The sequence below is a fragment of the Lepidochelys kempii genome, chromosome 1 (genome assembly GCF_965140285.1).
Source record: "Lepidochelys kempii isolate rLepKem1 chromosome 1, rLepKem1.hap1, whole genome shotgun sequence".
In the NCBI taxonomy this organism is placed as follows: Eukaryota; Metazoa; Chordata; order Testudines; family Cheloniidae; genus Lepidochelys; species Lepidochelys kempii.
The window spans coordinates 262,900,509-262,922,951 of NC_136380.1; the positions used below are offsets into that span (position 1 = coordinate 262,900,509).

The window sequence follows — 22,443 nt, forward strand, 5'->3', positions numbered from 1 at the left end:
TTCTCAGTGGTAGCTGATGACAGAACAAGGAGTAATGGTCTCAAGTTACACTGGGGGAGGTTTAGGTTGGATATTAGGAAAAACTTTTTCACTAGGAGGGTGGTGAAGCACTAGAATGAGTTACCTAGGGAGGTGGTGATATCTCCTTCCTTAGAGGTTTTTAAGGTCAGGCTTGACAAAGCCCTGGCTGGGATGATTTAATTGGGCATTGGTCCCGCTTTGAGCAGGGGGTTGGACTAGATGACCTCCTGAGGTCCCTTTGAACCCTGATATTTTATGATTCTATGATAACTAGCCGATTGCCCTACTTTCTCAGTATGAATTGGGAGGCCTCTCCTGTTGCACCCTCCTCCTTGTGTTTCCTCCCGGTATCCCACTTCTCCACTTACCTCATGGCTTAGGTACCCATCCACTGCAGTAGGAGTACAAACCATTATATATTTTCCTCTTGTAACCTCAGACTCTGTTCAGATTCTTAGGGGACAACTGAGTGTTGCTGATTGCTGTGGAGGGAGGACCTAGAATTAATCAGAATGTTGTTCTTAATAAGGTTGAAATGATTGAATAAATTAGATTTAATTATTTAAAAACCACACCACACATTGAACTTGGCCTGACTTGTCACTCTGGTACAAATGCTGCTTAACGATGGTAAATTCTTACTCACAAACACAGAGCTAAACTGTCAGCACAATTTGGGGATTAGGAAGACCCTCGGGTATATTGGCAGGGTCTCCAGAGCATTGGTGGGATATTGCCCTTTTGGATCAGGGAGATGAGGCTGGGCTATGAGATTCTCTCTCTCTGATACACACACACACACACACACACACACACTCTTACTCCTCCCACACCCCCATTTTCCCCCTCAGTACGCCCCCTATTAGTAAAAAATACAACTTTTACAGAAACTCCTTGTGACTTTTTATTTCTGCCGGTGGGTCTGAGAGCATTGTTTGTGCCTTTATAATAGCAGCTTTGCAGCCACACTCTCCTCTCTGCCCAGCCTATCTAATCTGGGGATGAAGAAGAGAAGCAGGAATAGGGGACAGAGTAGTAGCCGTGTTAGTCTGTATCCGCAAAAAGAAAAGGAGGACTTGTAGCACCTTAGAGACTAACAAATTAGAGACTCATGAAAGCTTATGCTCAAATAAATTTGTTAGTCTCTAAGGTGCCACAAGTCCTCCTTTTCTTTTTGAGGAATAGGGGACCAAATGTTACAGATGGTGGAAGGATTAGTTAAACCTAGCACTTCATGAGAAGCAGCTAGGCTGTAATGGGCGGATAGGAGGTGAGGCTGCATTTCTACTGGGCTCCAATCACCCTTTGACATCTACTACAACTGGAAAGGAGTACTTGTGGCACCTTAGAGACTAGTCTCTAAGGTGCCACAAGTACTCCTTTTCTTTTTGTGAATACAGACTAACACGGCTGTTACTCTGAAACCTACTAAAACTGGTCACTTATGTATATTCAGCCTTTGATCTCTGTGATCCTGGTGAGTTCAGTGAGTCCTGGAACTTTATATTTCCCTTTCCTCATTCTTAATTACTAAAGACATTTTCATGCAAACAAGAAACTTGCTCCTTAACAGCTCATCTTTATCTCCTCCCACTGCTTATTCTCCAGCAGAAGGCATGATCCTGTTTGTTGTAGAGATACATTGTGATAATGTCACATGCAGTGGACTGTGACTCCCAACCATGGAGAATAAGCAGCAGATAATTTAAAAATGGGAGATTATGTTTTCATGCAAATGACACTTGGAAGTAATCAGGGATGAAAAGTACCTACAATTTGAGACAGGCAGGAGCAAAAGTATGTCTAAGAAAAATGTTTTCCATGAGATATCTGGAAACATTTAATACCCTATTTGTAAATCCTACACTCTCCTGTGTGTCCCTCCCCCCCCAAGCTAAATTACAAGAGCTGAAACCCAGGCATTTGCTGGATAAAAAAAAGACACATACCACCAGGCTGCAGATTTACTTGCTTTTTATTGCTTTTTGACACAGGGGTATAATTTGACTCCAAACAGCCATTACTTTTAATCATAGATTACACCCTTTCTAATTAGCTCTTCCCCACAGACCAGCTTCGGCCACAGAAAGTTTAATGGCATCCCATCCTCCATGTTTTTATTGTCCACATGCTGCATGCAAGAGATTGGGATTCTTTCCTCTGTGGGCCACTCAGCTTTAATGGGCGGGTTCTGAAGAAGCAACAAACAGTAAATTTTGTAGCACTCTGCTGTGAACTTTACAAGTGGCTGAAACGTCTGTAGATCAGGAGAAAGAGCAGGCTGAAATAAAGCAAGGACAGTGATTATTATCTTATGTGCTCTGTGGTGTTATGATAATTGTTAAACAGACTCTACCACCACCCTTTAACTCACTTTGCCGCTTCTAAATATGGATTAATATCAGTAACTGAATTCCTAAGCCAGAACTGATGGTAGTGGGAAAGGCATGTCTGAGGATCCTTTATTTTCTCTGATCTCCCATCCGGAGAAGTTCTAGGTTCTGGGGCTCAGCATACCAAAGGCCTGGCATAATTCCAGTAGCCATGGGCTGCCTTTGATCCCCATATCCAAGCAGAGCTTTGCAGGCGGCAGGAGAAAGAAGAGCTGCAAAGTGATTGCAGCAGCTCTATTGCAGCCCACATAGACTTTTACCACAAGAAACAGGACAGAGTCTGGTTTTGTAGAGTTGGAATATGGTTATTGAAACTTGGGCTCCACCCACTTACTGCTTTCCCAGTTCCACATAACACAAGGTAGTATATGTCCACCTCTCATGACCCAACATGGAAACCAGATATAGACAGTCTATGAGCCCCTTCTGACTGATGTAAGGAGTGGTATCAGTGGGCTGTGAAGGGAGGAACACCCAGAGCTCCTCAGCCAGAGAGGTTTCCACAATGTCAGCTTTGAGGGAGGGTGGAAAGAGGAGTAAAAGGGAGGAGCTGGACAGGAAAATTCTTGGGGTTTGGTGAATCCCACCCCCATGGTAGAAGTGAACGATACAGCACAGAACTCAGTGGTGTGACTTTTAATACCGTGAGTTTCACAGACATGTTTGGAAATGGAACCCCCTTCCCAGGCTTGGTATTTACTCACGCGAATCTTGTCTCGGTAACAGTCTTCTCCATAGTTAAAATAGAGATTTTTAAGGTGATTCTTTATCTCTCCTGTCAGCCCAGGGGTCAACTACAAACCAAACAAAGAACAAAACAGCCTGAGTTAGCTGATATGAAATGGGAATAATCCACTTCCTGGTTATTGGTCCAACTGTGATTTGGAAACTTCCAGCACCAAGGGTTCGGGCAAATGTCCAGACTGGGACATGGGGTTGAAAGGACATTTTTAACTCTTGTAAGTGCATTCCAGCCAGTCAATGACAGAATTAGTGTCTCTCAGTCATGTGACCTACCATACTACATATGACTCAGCCATTCTTCTATCACATCAATTACAAATATAAAGGAATCACAGTTCTCCCCTCTGCTCTGCCTCTCCTGCACATCTCACAATTTAGCTCAGGTTATTTCCATTGTAGCTGCCTGTCTACATTAGGGCTTCCAGCATCGCTCACACTGGTGGTGCTGAACCAGGTTGAGCAACTGTGGGACACTTGATATATTTCCCTTTTGTGAATAAGGCGGTAGAGAGGTGGCAGATCTAAACAGGTTACCCAGCTTCCCACTGCTACCCAAGTCCTACTGTGCTATAATGTTAAATACCTGTTGGCTGTCAAAGAAGCTTGTAGTTTTCTTTGAAACTGGAATCTCAAGGAGTTCAAAGATTTGATCTGTTCTTTGTGGCAGCTCTTCTTCACATTTGGAAAACACAGCCTGCAGTGCAAAGATAACAATAGATCACTGTAAATACCGATGAGGATCAAATTAGAAGCAGTACGTACAGTACGTGCAGTACGTACAAGACTTAAACCTCATCTGCAGTAGAGAGGTCATTCAACCGTAACATCCCTCAACCAACATAAATGCACCTTGAATCCAAGTGCAAAAATGCTTCAGACAGCTGTCAGGGATTGAAACTATCGCAGTCATCTGTGGAGGTTAATCAATTAAGTGAGGGCCAGTGTGGGCACCTCCCACTGGCACAAGCAGTGCAGACATTTCGGACAGCAGTCACTCCATTTCTGTGCACCTGTGCTGTCCTCTTAATTGCACAGTGATGATTTTTCCCCAATACACCCAGCGTTGGAGCAATAATTAGAAATCAAAGCTAGGTCTCCTAAGTGGCACGGCAGAGCACTAGTCACAAGGAAACCAGACAAGATGCTGCAACACTCCCAGCTGATGCCTAGTTGGAGTGAGAAATGGCAACAAGAAATTGAACCTGCTCGTCTGAATGCCAGGACTGTGCAGCACCATTAGGTTGGTCTCCATGACATTCCATAGGCCCTGCTGGGCTGGAAAATAAGAGCTAACAACTGAGTAGTCAACACGGGGGGAGCATGAACCACCTGTTCAGGGAGGCTTCGGAGTGGAGTCTGCTACTGATGATACTGGAATTAATTTGAAAACTGGACAGGTAAGTATCTCCTTCCTCCTGTCTGGACAGTTTGTCTCATGGTGCGCTACATTTGAGTGACATGCCTTCAACTACCAGTCCTACAGAACCTAATTTTCAGCAGATATACTTAACTCCTCACACATTCTCCATACATACCTTTTACAATGATTCTGATGTCACATGTCACGTGTCACGTGACAGGCTTTCATTAGAGACCATACATGACATTCTTTTGATGAACCCAGGGGATCCCTGTACCCCTATATCCTCGGCCAGTTGGCATCAAGAGGTGCTTGGGTCATATCTAGTTTCCTACAGTGCTATTATTTTTTCAAGACTTTATACATTTGAGTTCTAGGATATGAACAGGAACAAACCTTAATTATGGTGCTACCGTCTTCATACGTCATTGGAAAGGTGGAGACACATGCAGCACATTTGACTTTCTCCCATTCATGTGTCCTGAGCTTGTCGTACATCTCCAGCACAGCTGATAATCGACAGGGGTCATTCAGATTCTCAGAGAACTTATGGGTTCCCATTGCATTGGCCAAGACAAGGTCCAATCTAGGGCCAGAAGGGAGTTAAAAACTTCATTTTAAAATGAAACTGCTAGGTACAAAGGACACATACCAAGACTAATGGGCTTTTAATTCATAGATAACTAATAATAAGCCTGAAATACTTTAAGAATTGCCATGTAATTCACAAGCACACAACCTCCACTCTGCACTTCCCAACCCCAAACTCATATTCCCCTGACCAGTAAGCATCCGGGTGTGCCAGCTTCTGTCTGGAAAAATCACTCTCACAGCGATATTCCACATGTGGCAGCTAGCATGATCTAAACAGCACTTGGGTTTTGTCTTGAGAGCTTGCCTCTTTCATCTGCACTTGGACACGGGGACAGACACAGAACTGCCATAATCCCCCATCTCACTGTAGCCAATAGTACACATGCCCCAGGGAGGCTGAGAATCTGGGGAGGGGATACTTCGGCTGCCAAGGTGGCACAGAGGGGTTATAGCATTGGGAGAAGGATCAGGCTCTTTGTAGAAAGATGAGCTCTGGAGGAAATATTTACAAATCCCCTACTTTTGCTCCAAGACTCCTTTCTGTTCCTTCAGTTTTTCACATTCTTCCTCCTTCTGATGAAACTCTTCTGCGCTGACCATTCTGGGAAGTTCCCTGGAATTGATTCACGGACAAAATAAATATCACCAACCAACCAATGATGCACAAGGCAAGACTAGGGTTAGCCACCCATTCCAGAATCAAGTTATGAGATAGTCCCAACTTTTCTTCAAGCCCAGCTCACAGCATGGCAAAGTTTGCAGATGATACTAAACTGCTCAAGATAGTTAAGACCAAAATAGACCGTGAAGAACTTCAAAAAATCTCAAAAAACTAAGTGATTGGGCAACAAAATGGCAAATGAAATTTAATGTGGATAAATGTAAAGTAATGAACAATGGAAAAAATAACCCCAACTACATATACAATATGATGGGGGCTAATTTAGTTACAGCTAATCAGGAAAACAATCTTGGAGTCATCGTGGATAGTTCTCTGAAGATGTCCACGCAGTGTGCAGCGGCAGTCAAAAAAGCAAACAGGATGTTAGGAATCATTAAAAAAGGGATAGAGACTAAGACGTAGAATATCTTATTGCCCTTATATAAATCCATGGTACGCCCACATCTTGAATACTGCATACAGATGTGGTCTCCTCATCTCAAAAAAGATATACTGGCATTAGAAAAGGTGCAGAGAAGAGCAACTAAAATGATTAGAGGTTTGGAACGGGTCCCATATGAGAGGAGATTAAAGAGGCTAGGACTTTTCAGCTTGGAAAAGAGGAGACTCAGGGGGGATATAATAGAGGTATATAAAATCATGAGTGGTGTGGAGAAAGTGAATAAGGAAAAGTTATTTACTTGTTCCCATAATATAAGAACTAGGGGCCACCAAATGAAATTAATGGGCAGCAGGTTTAAAAAAAATAAAAGGAAGTTCTTCTTCACGCACCGCACAGTCAACCTGTGGAACTCCTTGCCTGAGGAGGTTGTGAAGGCTAGGACTATAACAGGGGTTAAAAGAGAACTGGATAAATTCATGGGGGTTAAGTCCATTAATGGCTGTTAGCCAGGATGGGTAAGGAATGGTGTCCCTAGCCTCTGTTTGTCAGAGGGTGGAGATGGATGGCAGGAGAGAGATCACTTGATCATTACCTGTTAGGTTCACTCCCTCTGGGGCACCTGGCATTGGCCACTGTCGGTAGACAGGATACTGGGCTGGATGGACCTTTGGTCTGACCCAGTATGGCCTTTCTTATGACAGTTATTGTCCCAGATGTATTTATGGCCTTGCAACGCTGTGATGCTGCTGCCACCTCACGTGATGTTGTTGCATTGTAGTAGAAGGATGCAATGTTGTCGTACAATGATGTAACGTCATGACATGATTATTTGTCTCACAAGGCACAAGATGGGATTCATTTAGATACTACAGGGATTTGCTAGCCCAGATATATAGGAGAAAGATAACGTGTATTATAAACTACGGTCTGATCCAGCATCCACTGATGTCAACATCAAAACTCCCATTGACTTTGTTAGGAGCAGGTTCAGGTCCTGTGTGTCATAACCTTGGGTAATAAACATCATTTGATGGACAAGCAACATTGCTTGTCCCTCCCTCCTGACAATCCCCTTTTCCCTGAGCACTGACCTCTGTGCTGCTGTCTTCATGCACCTTCATGGATGTTGTTCAAAAGGTTGTGTTTGTAGATTCCGAACAAGTTCAAAGGTGACAGATGTACTAGATTAGCAGTTCTCTAACTGTGGGTCAGGACCCCAAAGTGGGTCGTGACCCCAATTTAATGGGGTCGCCTGGACTGGCTTAGACTTGCTGGGGCCTAGGGGATCGCTACCCATAGTGCACTGCTCTGTGTCGATGCAAGAGTTCCAAGTGTGGATGCACTCTATCGACACAAGGAGCTAGTGTGGACATGCAACAGCAGTTTTAATTAAAGCGGCATAACTTTTGCCGACCAAACAAGACCTCAGTGCCCGATCTGTACAATGGGGATAACAGCACTGCTCTACCTCACCAGGGCTATGAGGAGAAATAGGTTAGACATTGTGAGGTGCTCAGATACTATGGTGATGGGGCCACATAAGTACCACAGGTAGAGTGAAAACTTCTCCATACCACACTGCTATCCCTTCCCTGGGTTTTGACCCCTGCTTTTCACATACATCCCTCAAATTTCCCTCTTTTCTGAATGTAAACTTGGCTCAGAGGGCTTCACTGTATTTCTTCTGAGACCCCTGCATTCTCTCTTCAACACCCCCTGCCGAGGGATTCCTGTTTGACAGGCTCATTAATGACTTCCAGATCCTTGATCTAATCACCAGCCCTTTCTTATCTTAATCTTGCCTCTGTTTGTAAACAAAATACTGACTCCCTGCCCCAGGGGCACAAGCTGGGAGCAACACCTGTGGGGGGGGGGGGAGGAGGAGCAGAAGCCCTCCCTGCTCCCTTTAAATGGTGCCCACTGGCAGATTAGCCACTGGGGCAAGGGGGCCCACGCCCAGGGGCTCTGGCCAATTGGGGGGCCCTGGAAAAGGGGCACACCTACGCCCCGACATGCTCCACTTGCCTAGCGCTCCTGTGGGGGGAGCGGGGAGAGCCCGAATTTCCTTGGCAGGAGGGGCAGAGGACTGCAGGAGGAAGGGGTGGGGAGTTCCCACTTGGTCTGGCCCAGGGACCCACCAAAGCTTAATCTGCCACTAATGGGGCCCCTGTCCAAATTGGTCTGAAATTGGGGGAAAATTTGGATCGAGCTCCAATCTCTGTATCATGGATCACTTTCTGTTAACAACCTGAACCTTTGTCCTACATCAATCAAGTCTTGAGTTGACAAAATTCTAAGAAAATCTTTCATGTTTGAAAAAGATTCATTAGCTATTTCCCTCATCCTGGCTGCCTCTGTATTTCCTTTTTCTAGCTGGGATTGAAAGCTCCAAAATGATATGGAGAGAGGCTGCTATCATTGTAATGCCATCCTCAGCAGGCACAGAAGTTGCAGAAAATCTCACACCAAAACCTGTTCTCACAGAATTTCCAACCCAGTTATATGGGGTTCAGATAAGGCTCAAAAAACCTCTTTATTTTTGAGTGTTTATTGGAACCAACCTGTTTGAAATTTGCTCATCACTATTCTTGATCTTTTCGGAGGATTCATTTTGGCATTTTATGCTTGTGAACTGTGTCTCTAGGATACCGCCTCTCTCCTCTCCCCCACAATTCACCCCTTTCCACCCTCACCAGAATCCTAGCTGACACCCTTCCCTTTAGGAACTTGTCCAAGCCACCCCTTAATTAACTGTTAGGAGGGCACTGTATAAAAGATACTCCCCTCCCTCTAGCCCCAAGAGCAGTGTACGGTACCACGACAGCTGCACTCACAGTCCCTGCCAAAAATAAGTTTACTACCTGCCCTTACTGTAACAGACTGGGTGGCTTTATCCTCTGTCCTGCTGATGTGCAAGGGGGTATTACTTACTTAGAAAATTCTTTGGAATGGAAATCAAAATCATATTGCGTCACACCATGACATGATTTCAAGATGCCAATCACATGGCAAAATAAGGCTGTGGTGTTACATCACATTGTCAGATTTGCCCTTCAAGACAAATTGAAGTTGGTGGCAGCTCTGGACCTGACCCTCCAGTGTCAAACATTCCCTGGACTGGTGGAAAGAACCACACAACAACTGAGCAGGCTTTCCGTTCGCACAACCCCCATTGACGGAGAGAGATACCCAGCAGGAGAAATGGAGCTAGTCCAATCTCTGGGCATGTCAATATTTTAGTATCAACACCCACAAGCACTCTGTAAACTTGGTGAAGAGAAAACCACAATTGGAAACTTTCAAGACTTCTTTTCTATAGTAGATATTTAAGAAGGAGTCACAATATTTTTCACTGTCATCGAGGCCTGAACCTCCCCACTTACCTGAATCTTCCTTCCAAAACCTCTTGGCGATCCGCCATAGGTTTAACTAGAGCATTCATGTTACTTCTGTTGGGCAGAGAATAATGAAAAGGGATTAGAGTTAATAAAATATCCATAAAAGTAATAACATCTGCAAAAGCAAAAGCTAAAGCCCCTTCCAAAATTATTAGTCAGCGCTTCAGCAAAAAAACAAAACAGCCAAGACTTATATGGTTAAAAACATATCTGCTTGGGCTGGTGGCTTAGAGATCACTGCTCTGCCCTGCCCTGTGGGAGACCTGTGATGATCTGAGCCACCCTCTCTCTGTCTCTTTATCTAGGAGTTAGCGCCAAGCAAAGGCGCCAAGGCACAGCACGGAGCCTCTGGAGACAAGGAGTGCCACACATTGTCCCTCTAGGCAAAGAAGGGGCTCGCGTCTCAGTAAAGGGCAAGGAGGACAAATGACAAGAATGGTGCAAACCTCAGGGATCCATTCGGAACATGAACAATTGTTTGGAGACCCCAAGGGTAGGGGTCTAAAATGGAATAAAATTTCATATCACCAAACTTATCTAAGTTTGTCTTCCACAGATTTCACCAATTGTTCCTTCTTGGTTCCATCCAAATTTGTGAGCTTGCCCTGGGGAGCCTCACTTTCACCTTTGTAGGGCACAGATGTATCGGGGCTGACAGTTAACTCTTAGAAGCCTTCCCAACATAAGAGCGGCAGCACCAACACCACCTTCTACCCAGTAAACCCGTACCATCACAGAAAAGAAGAGGAAGTTAATAAAACATATATATATAAAAAAAATAAAAAACCCTACCCCAAGCAAAGTTACCCAAAAAGAGAAGTGCCAGAGTCTCCATGAAATCCACTCGAGACTTCGCTATTGCGACTCATTTTTATGTGGAAAGTGCTAAGATACTACCATGATGGGAGGCAGGATAGAATCTTAAAATAGGTTAATGCTAGCAATAATCACTGGGGCAGGATGAACTGGCCAAGATACAATAAGAACTCACGACACAAAACTCAAACTGACACTAAAACCATTTCAGTTATGGAAAAGAAATCTGTCTAGCTGTTTTGCTCAAAGCGGATTTCTTTTTCGTTAAAGGCACTTTTTTTTATTTTGTAGAATCCCATTTAGAGAAGGAGAAAGGAGGAAATAGGTTGTAACATTACAAAGATATTTTTCAGTTTCATGGATGCTTCTCAGTTTCCTGGTTCTTCCTAGGAGCAGAAATGCCAATATTGTTCTGGAGCGATTTCCAGCTCCGGTTTATATGTTCAAGATGTTCCTGCAATTCAGTTAATGACTGAGCAAGTATCTGACACTCCTTGCCCCCATATAAATGCAGCTTGATGCATTTTGTTAGAAATATTGTGTTTGTAGAGTCCCAACAAGTTCAAAGGTGACAGATACACTAGACAGATGGGAGGAGGGTGACTGGCCCCAGGTGAAGAGGCAATTTACAGAATAGCAAGGAAAATACACAATTCACACTTCTGATCTCTATTCTAGATTTTTGGAGGATTCATTTTGGCATTTTATGCTTGTGACCTGTGTGTCTAGGGTACCGCCTCTCTTCTCTCCCCCACAGTTCACCCCTTTCCACCCTCACCAGAATCCCAGCTGCCACCCTTCCCTTTAGCAGCTTGTCCAAGCCACCCCTTAATTAACTGTTAGGAGGGCACTGTATACAAGATTCTCCCTTCCCTCTAGCCCCAAGAGCAGTGTATGGTACTGTCATAAATATAAAGGGAAGGGTAAACCCCTTTAAAATTCCTCCTGGCCAGAGGAAAAATCCTCTCACCTTTAAAGGGTTAAGAAGCTAAAGGTAACCTCGCTGGTACCTGACCAAAATGACCAAAGAGGAGACAAGATACTTTCAAAAGCTGGGAGGAGGGTGTCAAAGTTTGACTCAGACTCACAATTTATCAGACCACTCTGTTTTATTAGCAAAGCTGCTCTGCTAATACATTTAGAAGTGAGCCCCCCGCGTGGGGCTTGTGTCTTTTAATTTATACAGTTTTTTGGAGAACAAGTTACAGAGAAGTTACAGACAAAAGAAGAAAAAGATTTTAGTCACCACCCTTTGAGATCCCTGAGACCAGTCACGGATCTTCAATTACCTTCCACCCTTAACAATCTCCTTTAACAACTTCCAGTTAACTTAACTAATTGCCCTTCACACCTTCCATTCTGATGCCTGCTTCTTAGACGTTGTGGCTCTATCTTAATTGCTTCTCCATTCAAAAGGTAACTGTCCCTAAGTGTGCTCCCTCAGATACTTTGTAACATGTTTTGGCATGCCCTCTCATATACAATATATCCAGCATGTCGCCTTATACAATATTATACTTCCACAAGGGAGAGAAACTAAGGGTCTGTGTCTGTCTGTATGCTGCTTTTGCCAGGGACAGAACAGGAATGGAGTCTTAGAACTTTTAGTAAGTAATCTAGCTAGGTATGTGTTAGATTATGATTTCTTTAAATGGCTGAGAAAAAAACTGTGCTGAATATCCCTGACTATCCCTGTCTGTGTGTCTTTTTTGTAACTTAAGGTTTTGCCTAGAGGGATTCTCTATGTTTTGAATCTAATTACCCTGTAAGGTATCTACCATCCTGATTTTACAGAGGTGATTCCTTTACTTCTATTAAAAGTCTTCTTGTAAGAAAACTGAATGCTTTTTCATTGTTCTAAGATTCAAGGGTTTGGGTCTGTGGTCACCTATGCAAATTGGTGAGGATTGTTACCAAACCTTCCCCAGGAAGTGGGGTGCAAGGGTTGGGAGGATTTTGGGGGGAAAGACGTGTCCAAACTATGTTTCCCAGCAAACCCAGTTAAAGTTTGGTGGTGGCAGTGGAAATTCCAAGGGCAAAGGGTAAAATTAATTTGTACCTTGGGGAAGTTTTAACCTAAGCTGGTAAAAGTCAGCTTAGGAGGTTTTCATGCAGGTCCCCACATCTGTACCCTAGAGTTCAGAGTGGGGGAGGAACGTTGACAGGTACCACGGCAGCTACACTCACAGTCCCTGCCAAAAATAAGTTTGCTACCTGCCCTTACTGTAACAGACTGGGTGGCTTTATCCTCTGTCCTGCTGATGTGCAAGGGGGTATTACTTACCTAGAAAATTCTTTGGAATGGAAATAAAAGTCATCATATTGCCTCACACCATGACATGATTTCAAGATGCCAATCACATTGCAAAATAAGGCTGTGATGTTATATCACACTGTCAGATTTGCCCTTCAAGAGAAATTGAAGTTGGTAGCAGCCTCTGGACCTGACCCTCCAGCGTCAAACACTCCCTGGATTGGTGGAAAGAACCATACAGAACTGTGCAGGCATTCCACCCAGCAGCAGAAATGGAGCTAGTCCCGCCACTGGGCATGTTGATATTTTAGTATCAACACCCACAAGCACTCTGTAAACTTGGTGAAGAGAAAACCACAATTGGAAACTTTCAAGACTTCTTTTCTATAGTAGATATTTAAGAAGGAGTCACAATATTTTCACTGTCATCGAGGCCTAAATCTCCCCACTTACCTGAAGCTTTCTTCCAAAAACTGTAGGTGTTTCCCCATATCTTCAAATAGAGGCTCTGTTTCACTTCTGTTGGGCAGAGAATAATGAAAAGGGATTAGAGTTAATAAAATATCCATAAAAGTAATAACATCTGCAAAAGCAAAAGCTAAATTATTAGTCAGCCCTTCAGCAAAAAAACGAAACAGCCAAGACTTATATGGTTAAAAACATATCTGCTTGGGCTGGTGGCTTAGAGATCACTGCTCTGCCCTGCCCTGTGGGAGACCTGTGATGATCTTAGCCACCCTCTCTCTGTCTCTTTCTCTAGGGGTCAGCACAGTGGTGAGCTGGAGCCGGTTCGCTAGAACCGGTTGTTAAATTTAGAAGCCCTTTTAGAATCGGTTGTTCCGCGAGGGACAACCGGTTCTAAAAGGGCTTCTAAATTTAACCGGCCAAAAGTGGCGCATTAGGCGCCGTCTCCACGGGTGCTCCAGCCCTGGAGCACACAAGGGGAAAATTTGGTGGGTGCAGAGCACCCACCAGCAGCTCCTCGCCCCACCCCCAACCCCAGCTCACCTCCGCTCCTCCTCCTCCCCTGAACGTGCCGCCCCGCTCTGCTTCTGAACCCCCCCAGGCTTCCCGCGAATCAGCTGTTCGTGCAGGAAGCCGGGGCAGGCTGAGAAGCAAGCGGCAGCTTCCCGCTCAGGCCCAGGGAGGCAGAGGTGAGCTGGGGGGGGAGTGGGGCGCGAGGAGGGCGGGGGGCGGCCCACGCCGCAGCAGATAACCCATGGAGAGGGGCGTGCAGGGGGACCGCTCCCCACCCCAGTTCACCTCCGCCACCCTCGGCCTGAGTGGGAAGCTGCGGCCTGCTTCTCAGTCCTCCCCGGCTTCCTGCCGAACAGCTGATTCACGGGAAGCCCGAGGGGTGCGGAGAAGCAGAGCGGGGCACGGAGAAGCAGAGCGGGGCGGTGGCTTCAGCGGAGGAGGCGAAGCAGAGGTGAGCTGGGGCCGGGCGTGGGGTGGGGAGCTGCCGGTGGGTGCTCCAGCCCCAGAGCACCCAGGGAGCTGGCACCTAAGGCGCCACTTTTGATGTGATCAGTTGGGGGAGCGGCCACTCCCCCCCTAGCTACGCTCCCCCGCCCCTAGGAGCCAGAGGGACCTGTTGGATGCTTCCTGGGAGTTGCCCCAGGTAAGCACCGCCGGGACTCCCCACCTCACCCCCGCCTCTGGCTCTTAGGGGTGGGGTTGGCACCCACTACGGTGGCCCACGAGACCCTCCTGCCCGGTTCTGGGGACAGTCAGGGGACAGGAGTTCTGGGGGGGGTGTCAAGGAACACGGGGGGGTTGGATGGGGCAGGAGTCCTGGGGGGCGGGGGTGGGCAACGACCCCCTTGTGGGGTGAGGAGGGAACCGGTTGTTAAGATTTTGACAGCTCATCACTGGGTCAGCACCAAGAAATGGCGCCAAGGCACAGCACGGAGCCTCTGGAGACAAGGAGTGCCACACATTGTCCCTCTAGGCAAAGAAGGGGCTCGCGTCTCAGTAAATGGCAAGGAGGACAAATGACAAGAACGGTGCAAACCTCAGGGATCCATTACGAACATGAACAATTGGTTGTAGGCCCCAAGGGTAGGGGTCTAAAATGGAATAAAATTTCATATCACCAAACTTATCTAAGTTTGTCTTCCACAGATTTCACCAATTGTTCCTTCTTGGTTCCATCCAAATTTGTGAGCTTGCCCTGGGGAGCCTCACTTTCACCTTTGTAGGGCACAGATGTATCGGGGCTGACAGTTAACTCATTAGAAGCCTTCCCAACATAAGAGCGGCAGCACCAACACCACCTTCTACCCAGTAAACCCGTACCATCACAGAAAAGAAGAGGAAGTTAATAAAACATATATATAAAAAAATAAAAAACCCTACCCCAAGCAAAGTTACCCAAAAAGAGAAGTGCCCGAGTCTCCATGAAATCCACTCAAGACTTCGCTATTGCGACTCATTTTTATGTGGAAAGTGCTAAGATACTACCATGATGGGTGGCAGGATAGAATCTTAAAATAGGTTAATGCTAGCAATAATCACTGGGGCAGGATGAACTGGGCAAGATAAAATAAGAACTCACGACACAAAACTCAAACTGACACTAAAACCATTTCAGTTATGGAAAAGAAATCTGTCTAGCTGTTTTGCTCAAAGCGGATTTCTTTTTCGTTAAAGGCACTTTTTTTTATTTTGTAGAATCCCATTTAGAGAAGGAGAAAGGAGGAAATAGGTTGTAACATTACAAAGATATTTTTCAGTTTCATGGATGCTTCTCAGTTTCCTGGTTCTTCCTAGGAGCAGAAATGCCAATATTGTTCTGGAGCGATTTCCAGCTCCGGTTTATATGTTCAAGATGTTCCTGCAATTCAGTTAATGACTGAGCAAGGATCCGACACCCCTCACCCCCATATAAATGCAGCTTGATGCATTTTGTTAGAAATATTGTGTTTGTAGAGTCCCAACAAGTTCAAAGGTGACAGATGCACTAGACAGATGGGAGGAGGGTGACTGGCCCCAGGTGAAGAGGCAATTTACAGAATAGCAAGGAAAATACACAATTCACACTTCTGATCACTATTCTAGATCTTTTCGGAGGATTCATTTTGGCATTTTATGCTTGTGAACTGCATGTCTAGGGTACCGCCTCTCTTCTCCCCCCACAGTTCACCCCTTTTCACCCTCACCAGAATCCTAGCTGCCACCCTTCCCTTTAGAAGCTTGTCCAAGCCACCCCTTAATTAACTGTTAGGAGGGCACTGTATACAAGATTCTCCCTTCCCTCTAGCCCCAAGAGCAGTGTATGGTACCACAGCAGCTGCACTCACAGTCCCTGCCAAAAATAAGTTTACTACCTGCCCTTACTGTAACAGACTGGGTGGCTTTATCCTCTGTCCTGCTGATGTGCAAGGGGGTATTACTTACTTAGAAAATTCTTTGGAATGGAAATCAAAGTCATCATATTGCGTCACACCATGACATGATTTCAAGATGCCAATCATATGGCAAAATAAGGCTGTGGTGTTACATCACACTGTCAGATTTGCCCTTCAAGACAAATTGAAGTTGGTAGCAGCCTCTGGACCTGACCCTCCAGTGTCAAACACTCCCTGGACTGGTGGAAAGAACCATACAACAACTGTGCAGGCTTTCCGTTCGCACAACCCCCATTGACGGAGAGAGATGCCAAGCTGGAGAAATGGAACTAGTCCTATCACTGGGCATGTTGATATTTTAGTATCAACACCCACAAGCACTCTGTAAACTTGGTGAAGAGAAAACCACAACTGGAAACTTTCAAGACTTCTTTTCTATAGTAGATATTTAAGAAGGAGTCACAATATTTTTCACTGTCATCGAGGCCTGAACCTCCCCACTTACCTGAATCTTCCTTCCAAAGCCTCTAGGCGATCCGCCATAGATTTATCTAGAGCAATCATGTTACTTCTGTTGGGCAGAGAATAATGAAAAGGGATTAGAGTTAATAAAATATCCATAAAAGTAATAACATCTGCAAAAGCAAAAGCTAAATTATTAGTCAGCCCTTCAGCAAAATAACGAAACAGCTAAGACTTATATGGTTAAAAACATATCTGCTTGGGCTGGTGGCTTAGAGATCACTGCTCTGCCCTGCCCTGTGGGAGACCTGTGATGATCTGAGCCACCCTCTCTCTGTCTCTTTATCTAGGAGTTCGCGCCAAGCAATGGCGCCAAGGCACAGCACGGAGCCTCTGGAGACAAGGAGTGCCACACATTGTCCCTCTAGGCAAAGAAGGGGCTCGCGTCTCAGTAAAGCGCAAGGAGGACAAATGACAAGAATGGTGCAAACCTCAGGGATCCATTCGGAACATGAACAATTGTTTGGAGACCCCAAGGGTAGGGGTCTAAAATGGAATATCATCACCAAACTTAAGCAGCACCAACACCACCTTCTACCCAGTAAACCCGTACCATCACAGAAAAGAAGAGGAAGTTAATAAAACATATATATATAAAAAAAATAAAAAACCCTACCCCAAGCAAAGTTACCCAAAAAGAGAAGTGCCCGAGTCTCCATGAAATCCACTCGAGACTTCGCTATTGCGACTCATTTTTATGTGGAAAGTGCTAAGATACTACCATGATGGGAGGCAGGATAGAATCTTAAAATAGGTTAATGCTAGCAATAATCACTGGGGCAGGATGAACTGGGCAAGATAAAATAAGAACTCACTACACAAAACTCAAACTGACACTAAAACCATTTCAGTTATGGAAAAGAAATCTGTCTAGCTGTTTTGCTCAAAGCGGATTTCTTTTTCGTTAAAGGCACTTTTTTTTATTTTGTAGAATCCCATTTAGAGAAGGAGAAAGGAGGAAATAGGTTGTAACATTACAAAGATATTTTTCAATTTCATGGATGCTTCTCAGTTTCCTGGTTCTTCCTAGGAGCAGAAATGCCAATATTGTTCTGGAGCGATTTTCAGCTCCGGTTTATATGTTCAAGATGTTCCTGCAATTCAGTTAATTACTGAGCAAGGATCTGACACCCTTGCCCCCATATAAATGCAGCTTGATAAATTTTGTTAGAAATATTGTGTTTGTAGAGTCCCAACAAGTTCAAAGGTGACAGATGCACTAGACAGATGGGAGGAGGGTGACTGGCCCCAGGTGAAGAGGCAATTTACAGAATAGCAAGGAAAATACACAATTCACACTTCTGATCACTATTCTTGATCTTTTTGGAGGATTCATTTTGGCATTTTATGCTTGTGAACTGCGTGTCTAGAGTACCGCCTCTCTTCTCCCCCCACAGTTCACCCCTTTTCACCCTCACCGGAATCCCAGCTGACACCCTACCTTTAAGTAGCTTATTTAACTGTTAGGAGGGCACTGTATACAAGATTCTCTTTTCCCTCTAGCCCCAAGTGCAGTGTATACTACCACGGCACCTTCACTTACAGTCCCTGCCAAATACCAGTTTACTACTGAGCAAGGATCTGAAACCCCTCGCCCCCATATAAAGCATGAGGGAGCCAGGGGCCAGTTGGAACCACAAGTCTATAATTCTCCACTAGGGTTCAGAGATAAAACAAAACACAAGGATGAAAGCAATGATACTCTTCAGTGAGACTGTAGGTTCAACACCACCACTGGCTTATGAACTACTGTTTAATATTAACGGAAGGAGCAGTTCTCTGGCTTTTCACTGGGTGTCACTGCTGTTGAAAAATCTCTCTTTTAAAACTGAAACAGGATCCAAACTGTGCAGCTTGAGCTTGCTCCATCGTACAATGATCAGAGCCAAAACTCCAGATCCAAATACTCTCAAATTTTAGGGGAAGTCCAGCTTTGGCACTGAACCATGCAGCTTCGCTCCATCCATAGTTAAGACTTACTGCACAAACACATACTGGCCAAACTTTTGCAGCTGACCATGGGATGATACAGGATGCATGTATGTGGTGCCTGCGGGTGAACTCAAATGAGCAGAAAAGGTCAAGTTCAGCAGTGGTCAGTGAAAAAGCAAACCCTGTTCTCCCCTCGCAGTGTGTGCGGGAACAATCATTTTGCAGTGAAACCACTTTAAACAAAAATGTCAATTTTCCAACGGGGGCAAAATCAAGGCACTTTAAGGTTTCATACAGGGGGAGGGCAGGGGAAGTGCAGCATCTTGTCATTTTGGTTGCAAATCTGTGTTCTTCTATCCCAGATTGAAATGTGCAAATATTAGCAAACAAAAACATGCAGTCTCTTCTGCATGCAAGTTTCACAAGTATTTTTAAACAGAAAATTAGAGCTCCTATTAAACATGCTGCGATTACCCACTGATTACCCTATTCCCCAACATACCTGCAGATCTCCTCTGAAGCGCTTCTTCTTTGTTGTTGGTTCTTCAAGTGTGAAGTATCTGCATGAGCTCTGCCAGGCTTAGTCAACTTGATTTGATCCATGCTCCTATTAAAATAGCAAATGTGTCTTCCAAACAGGAGGGGACAGAAGAGAGAGGAGTTGTATGGAAGCTGATCCACAGGAGTGTGGGGAAGAGCTCCAAGTATCAAGCACGTTCTTGCTTGCACAAACAAGCAGGGAAAGCAGCTCCAACTAGGTCCTTGGTGCTTTCAAGATCCTTTGCAGCTCAAAACCTCAGTAGAGTGAGGCTGACTCCTCCTTGGAGAATTTATGCAGAGAGCCCTGGCTCTCCCCCTCCCCCACATCAGAGTCTGCAGTGATCACCCAGCCAATTGAAAAGTAGGGGTAGGGTTTCATACTGCAGAGTTAACTGTAAAACTGTTTCACTTTCAGTAGTCTGTTCTAACTGGCTGTGTATGAGTCTCTCCCTCTCTCAAGTTCATGAGCAAGGCAAGCAAGTCCTTGTTTATTGTTGCCATTGATTTTAGCACATCATACAGTGGCTACTGCTTTTCTCTTGCGACACGCATGGATCATCATTTTGCTCTGTTTGCACAGTACGAAGCACAAAGGGACCCTGGTCCATGACTACGGCTCCTAGGGTGCTACTGTACCCCACTGATGAGTACACCACTCCACTGTACACTGCCCTGCTACATCAGCAATGGGTGCTGTCATAAATAAAAAGGGAAGGGTATCCATCTTTCTGTATACAGTGCTATAAAATCCCTCCTGGCCAGAGGCAAAGTCCTTTTACCTGTAAAGGGCTAAGAAGCTAAGATAACCTCGCTGGCACCTGACCAAAATGATCAATGAGGAGACAGGATACTTTAAAATCTGGAGGGGGGGGAGGAAAACAAAGGGTCCTCTTTGTCTGTGTGATGCTTTTGCTGGGACCAGAGCAGGAATGGAGGTCAGAACTCCTGTAAAGAGTTAGTAAGCAATCTAGTTAGATATGCGTTAGATTCTGTTTTGTTTAAATGGCTGATAAAATAAGTTGTGCTGAATGGAATATATATTCCTGCTTTTGTGTCTTTTTGTAACTTAAGGTTTTGCCTAGAGGGATTCTCTGTTTTGAATCTGATTACCCTGTAAGGTATTTACCATCCTGATTTTACAGAAGTGATTCTTTTACTTTTTCTTTAATTAAAATTCTCTTTTAAGAACCTGATTGTTTTTTCATTGTTCTTAAGTTCCAAGGGTTTGGGTCTGTGTTCACCTTTGCAAATTGGTGAGGATTTTTATCAAGCCTTCCCCAGGAAAGGGGGTGTAGTGCTTTTTTTGGGGGGAGACGTTTCCAAGTGGGCACTTCCCCTGTTATTTTTGTTAGACGCTTGGTGGTGGCAGCAATAAGGTCCAGGGACAAAAGGTAAAATAGTTTGTACCTTGGGGAAGTTTTAACCTAAGCTGGTAAAAATAAGCTTAGGGGTTTTTTCATGCAGGTCCCCACATCTGTACCCTAGAGTTCAGAGTGGGGAAGGAACCTTGAGATGGTGGCAGAGGTGGGATCAATTTGAGATTTTTTGGGGGGATTATTTTGAGATCAATTTGAGATTTTTTGAACCAGATGCACAGATTTTAAAAGGACATTTTTCTTCTTTCCTTTGGGCTGCTTGGAAACAGGTTTTAAGCTGAAAGCAGTTAGAGTTTTTTTTGTCTCTGCCTGGGGGCCAGAGCAGAGACAAAAGGGAGCTTGCTTTTGTGAGCTGGAGTTTTCTCTACCTAAAGGCAGTGTAGTTAACCTCCTGCAGGGAAATTCACAAGTTCTTCACAGACCTGAAGAGGTGGGGGTTTTTTAGCTAAGAGCAACTAGAGGGTTTTTCTGCCTATTTGCCTGGAGGCAAAGGAAAAAGAAGTGGAGGAAAAGGAAAAAGCCCAAGAGGCTGCCCACAGGAGAGCTATGGAGGCAAAGGAAAAAGAACTGGAGGAAAAGGAAAAAGAGAGGAAGTATGCTGAGGCGGAGAAGGAAAAAGAGAGTAAGCATGCTGAGGCGGAGAAGGAGAAGGCAAAGGCTGAGTGGAATCTACTGGATAATCCTAACCATCCTTCCCCAACAATCCACAAATGGGAGTGACTATGTCCACAGTATGATGAATCCAGTGATATTGCTGAATATTTTCTAACCTTTGAGAGATTGTGCACTCTCCATAAAATTCCTGAAGCTCACAAGATGACCACATTGGTTGCAAAATTGACTGGAAGAGCTCTGGACATATTCAATAAGATGCCTATTGATGAGGCTTCTGACTATAATAAGTTCAAGGATTTGGTTTTAAAGCAATTTCAAATTACATCTGAAACGTACAGAGTAAAATTTTGAATCCTTAAGAGAGGGCCTGAACTAAGTAATGTGCCTTATCTAAACAAGATGAAGGATCTGTTAGATAAATGGGTTCAAGGAAGGGGTGTCACTAGCTTTAACGGAATGTATGATTTGATAGCTCAGGAGCAATTCCTGAATATGTCCAAGGAGGAAATAAAACAGTGTTTATGGGATAAGGAAATGGACTCAGCAGAAAGTCTTGCTTCTTATGCTGATCGATACGAGCAGTCCCAGACTGCCAGAGAGGTGGAGCAAGCCGGAACAAAATGGGTGGAGGGAGGAGAGAGGAACAACCCTGGTCGCAGTTGGAGCGGATACCAGAAGGGACACCCTCAGACCACACCCTACTACCGGGGGCAGCCCAAGGCCCCAACTACACACCAGGGAATACTCCAGACACCTTATCGTCCTGCCACACCATTCTCCAGCAACCCACCTCGCCCCAGTGACCCATCAGCTGGACGATGTTTTAAATGTAATGAGCCGGGGCATGTAAAGGCCAACTGCCCCAAGAACCCCAACAGATTACAGTTCATTGCATCAGAATCACACCAGAGGTCCTCAGGCCCAGATACCTCCCAGATACCCTTGGAGCGGAGGGAAACTGAGTGTGGGCGGGAAGAAGGCCACTGCAAGGAGGGACACTGGAGCGCAAGTGTCGGCTATCCATGCTTCCTTAGTGGACCCCAATTTAATCGACCCAGAGATCCAAGTGACAATTCAGCCCTTCAAGTCCAACTCTTTCAATTTGCCTACAGCCAAGTTGCCTGTCCAGTACAAGGGCTGGTCAGGAACATGGACTTTTGCAGTCTATGATGATTATCCCATCCCCATGCTGTTGGGGGAAGACTTGGCCAATCATGTGAAACTAGCCGAGAGGGTGGGAATGGTCACCCGCAGCCAGGCTAAGCACGCCTAGCTCTGTTCTGGAAACTTCTACCAGGACTTGGTCAGAGGTGATGGAACCGGACCCCATGCCAACGTCTGCAACAGCAGCAGTGGATCCAGTCCCAGAGACCCAGACAGAGCCAGCCCCAGAACCGGAACTGGTGGAACAACCAGCACCTGAACCATTGCCAGCCCTGAATCCAGTACTTGCAACCCCAACAC

The 22,443-nt window shown here is 45.2% G+C and overlaps 1 protein-coding gene across 2 annotated transcripts; it reads right to left on the reverse strand.

Annotated features, from left to right (window-relative positions):
- Nucleotides 1–1,978: 1,978 nt before the first annotated feature.
- LOC140904916 (uncharacterized) lies at nt 1,979–19,293 on the reverse strand. Of its 2 annotated transcripts, XM_073327283.1 has the most exons (9): nt 18,951–19,292; nt 16,500–16,565; nt 13,098–13,163; nt 9,560–9,625; nt 5,633–5,725; nt 4,915–5,104; nt 3,742–3,852; nt 3,119–3,208; nt 1,979–2,302 (listed from the first exon to the last, which is right to left on the reverse strand). In XM_073327283.1, exons 1-9 carry the CDS (start codon nt 19,049–19,051, stop codon nt 2,048–2,050), a joined length of 1,038 nt encoding a protein of 345 aa, XP_073183384.1. In that variant the 5' UTR covers nt 19,052–19,292; the 3' UTR covers nt 1,979–2,047. The 2 variants fall into 2 exon arrangements, with proteins under 2 accessions (XP_073183384.1, XP_073183385.1); XM_073327284.1 differs by lacking the exon at nt 5,633–5,725 and having other exon boundaries at nt 18,951–19,293.
- Nucleotides 19,294–22,443: the final 3,150 nt, after the last annotated feature.

Excerpts from the sequence above, each read along its gene's own strand:
- LOC140904916 (XM_073327283.1), bottom strand. The coding sequence starts at position 19,051 with ATGGATCAAATCAAGTTGACTAAGCCTGGCAGAGCTCATGCAGATACT. Across the intron at positions 5,726-9,559 it reads GTTTTGGAAGGAAGATTCAG|GGAACTTCCCAGAATGGTCA; the intron begins GTAAGTGGGGAG and ends AATCAATTCCAG. Across the intron at positions 3,853-4,914 it reads ACGGTAGCACCATAATTAAG|GCTGTGTTTTCCAAATGTGA; the intron begins GTTTGTTCCTGT and ends TTTGCACTGCAG.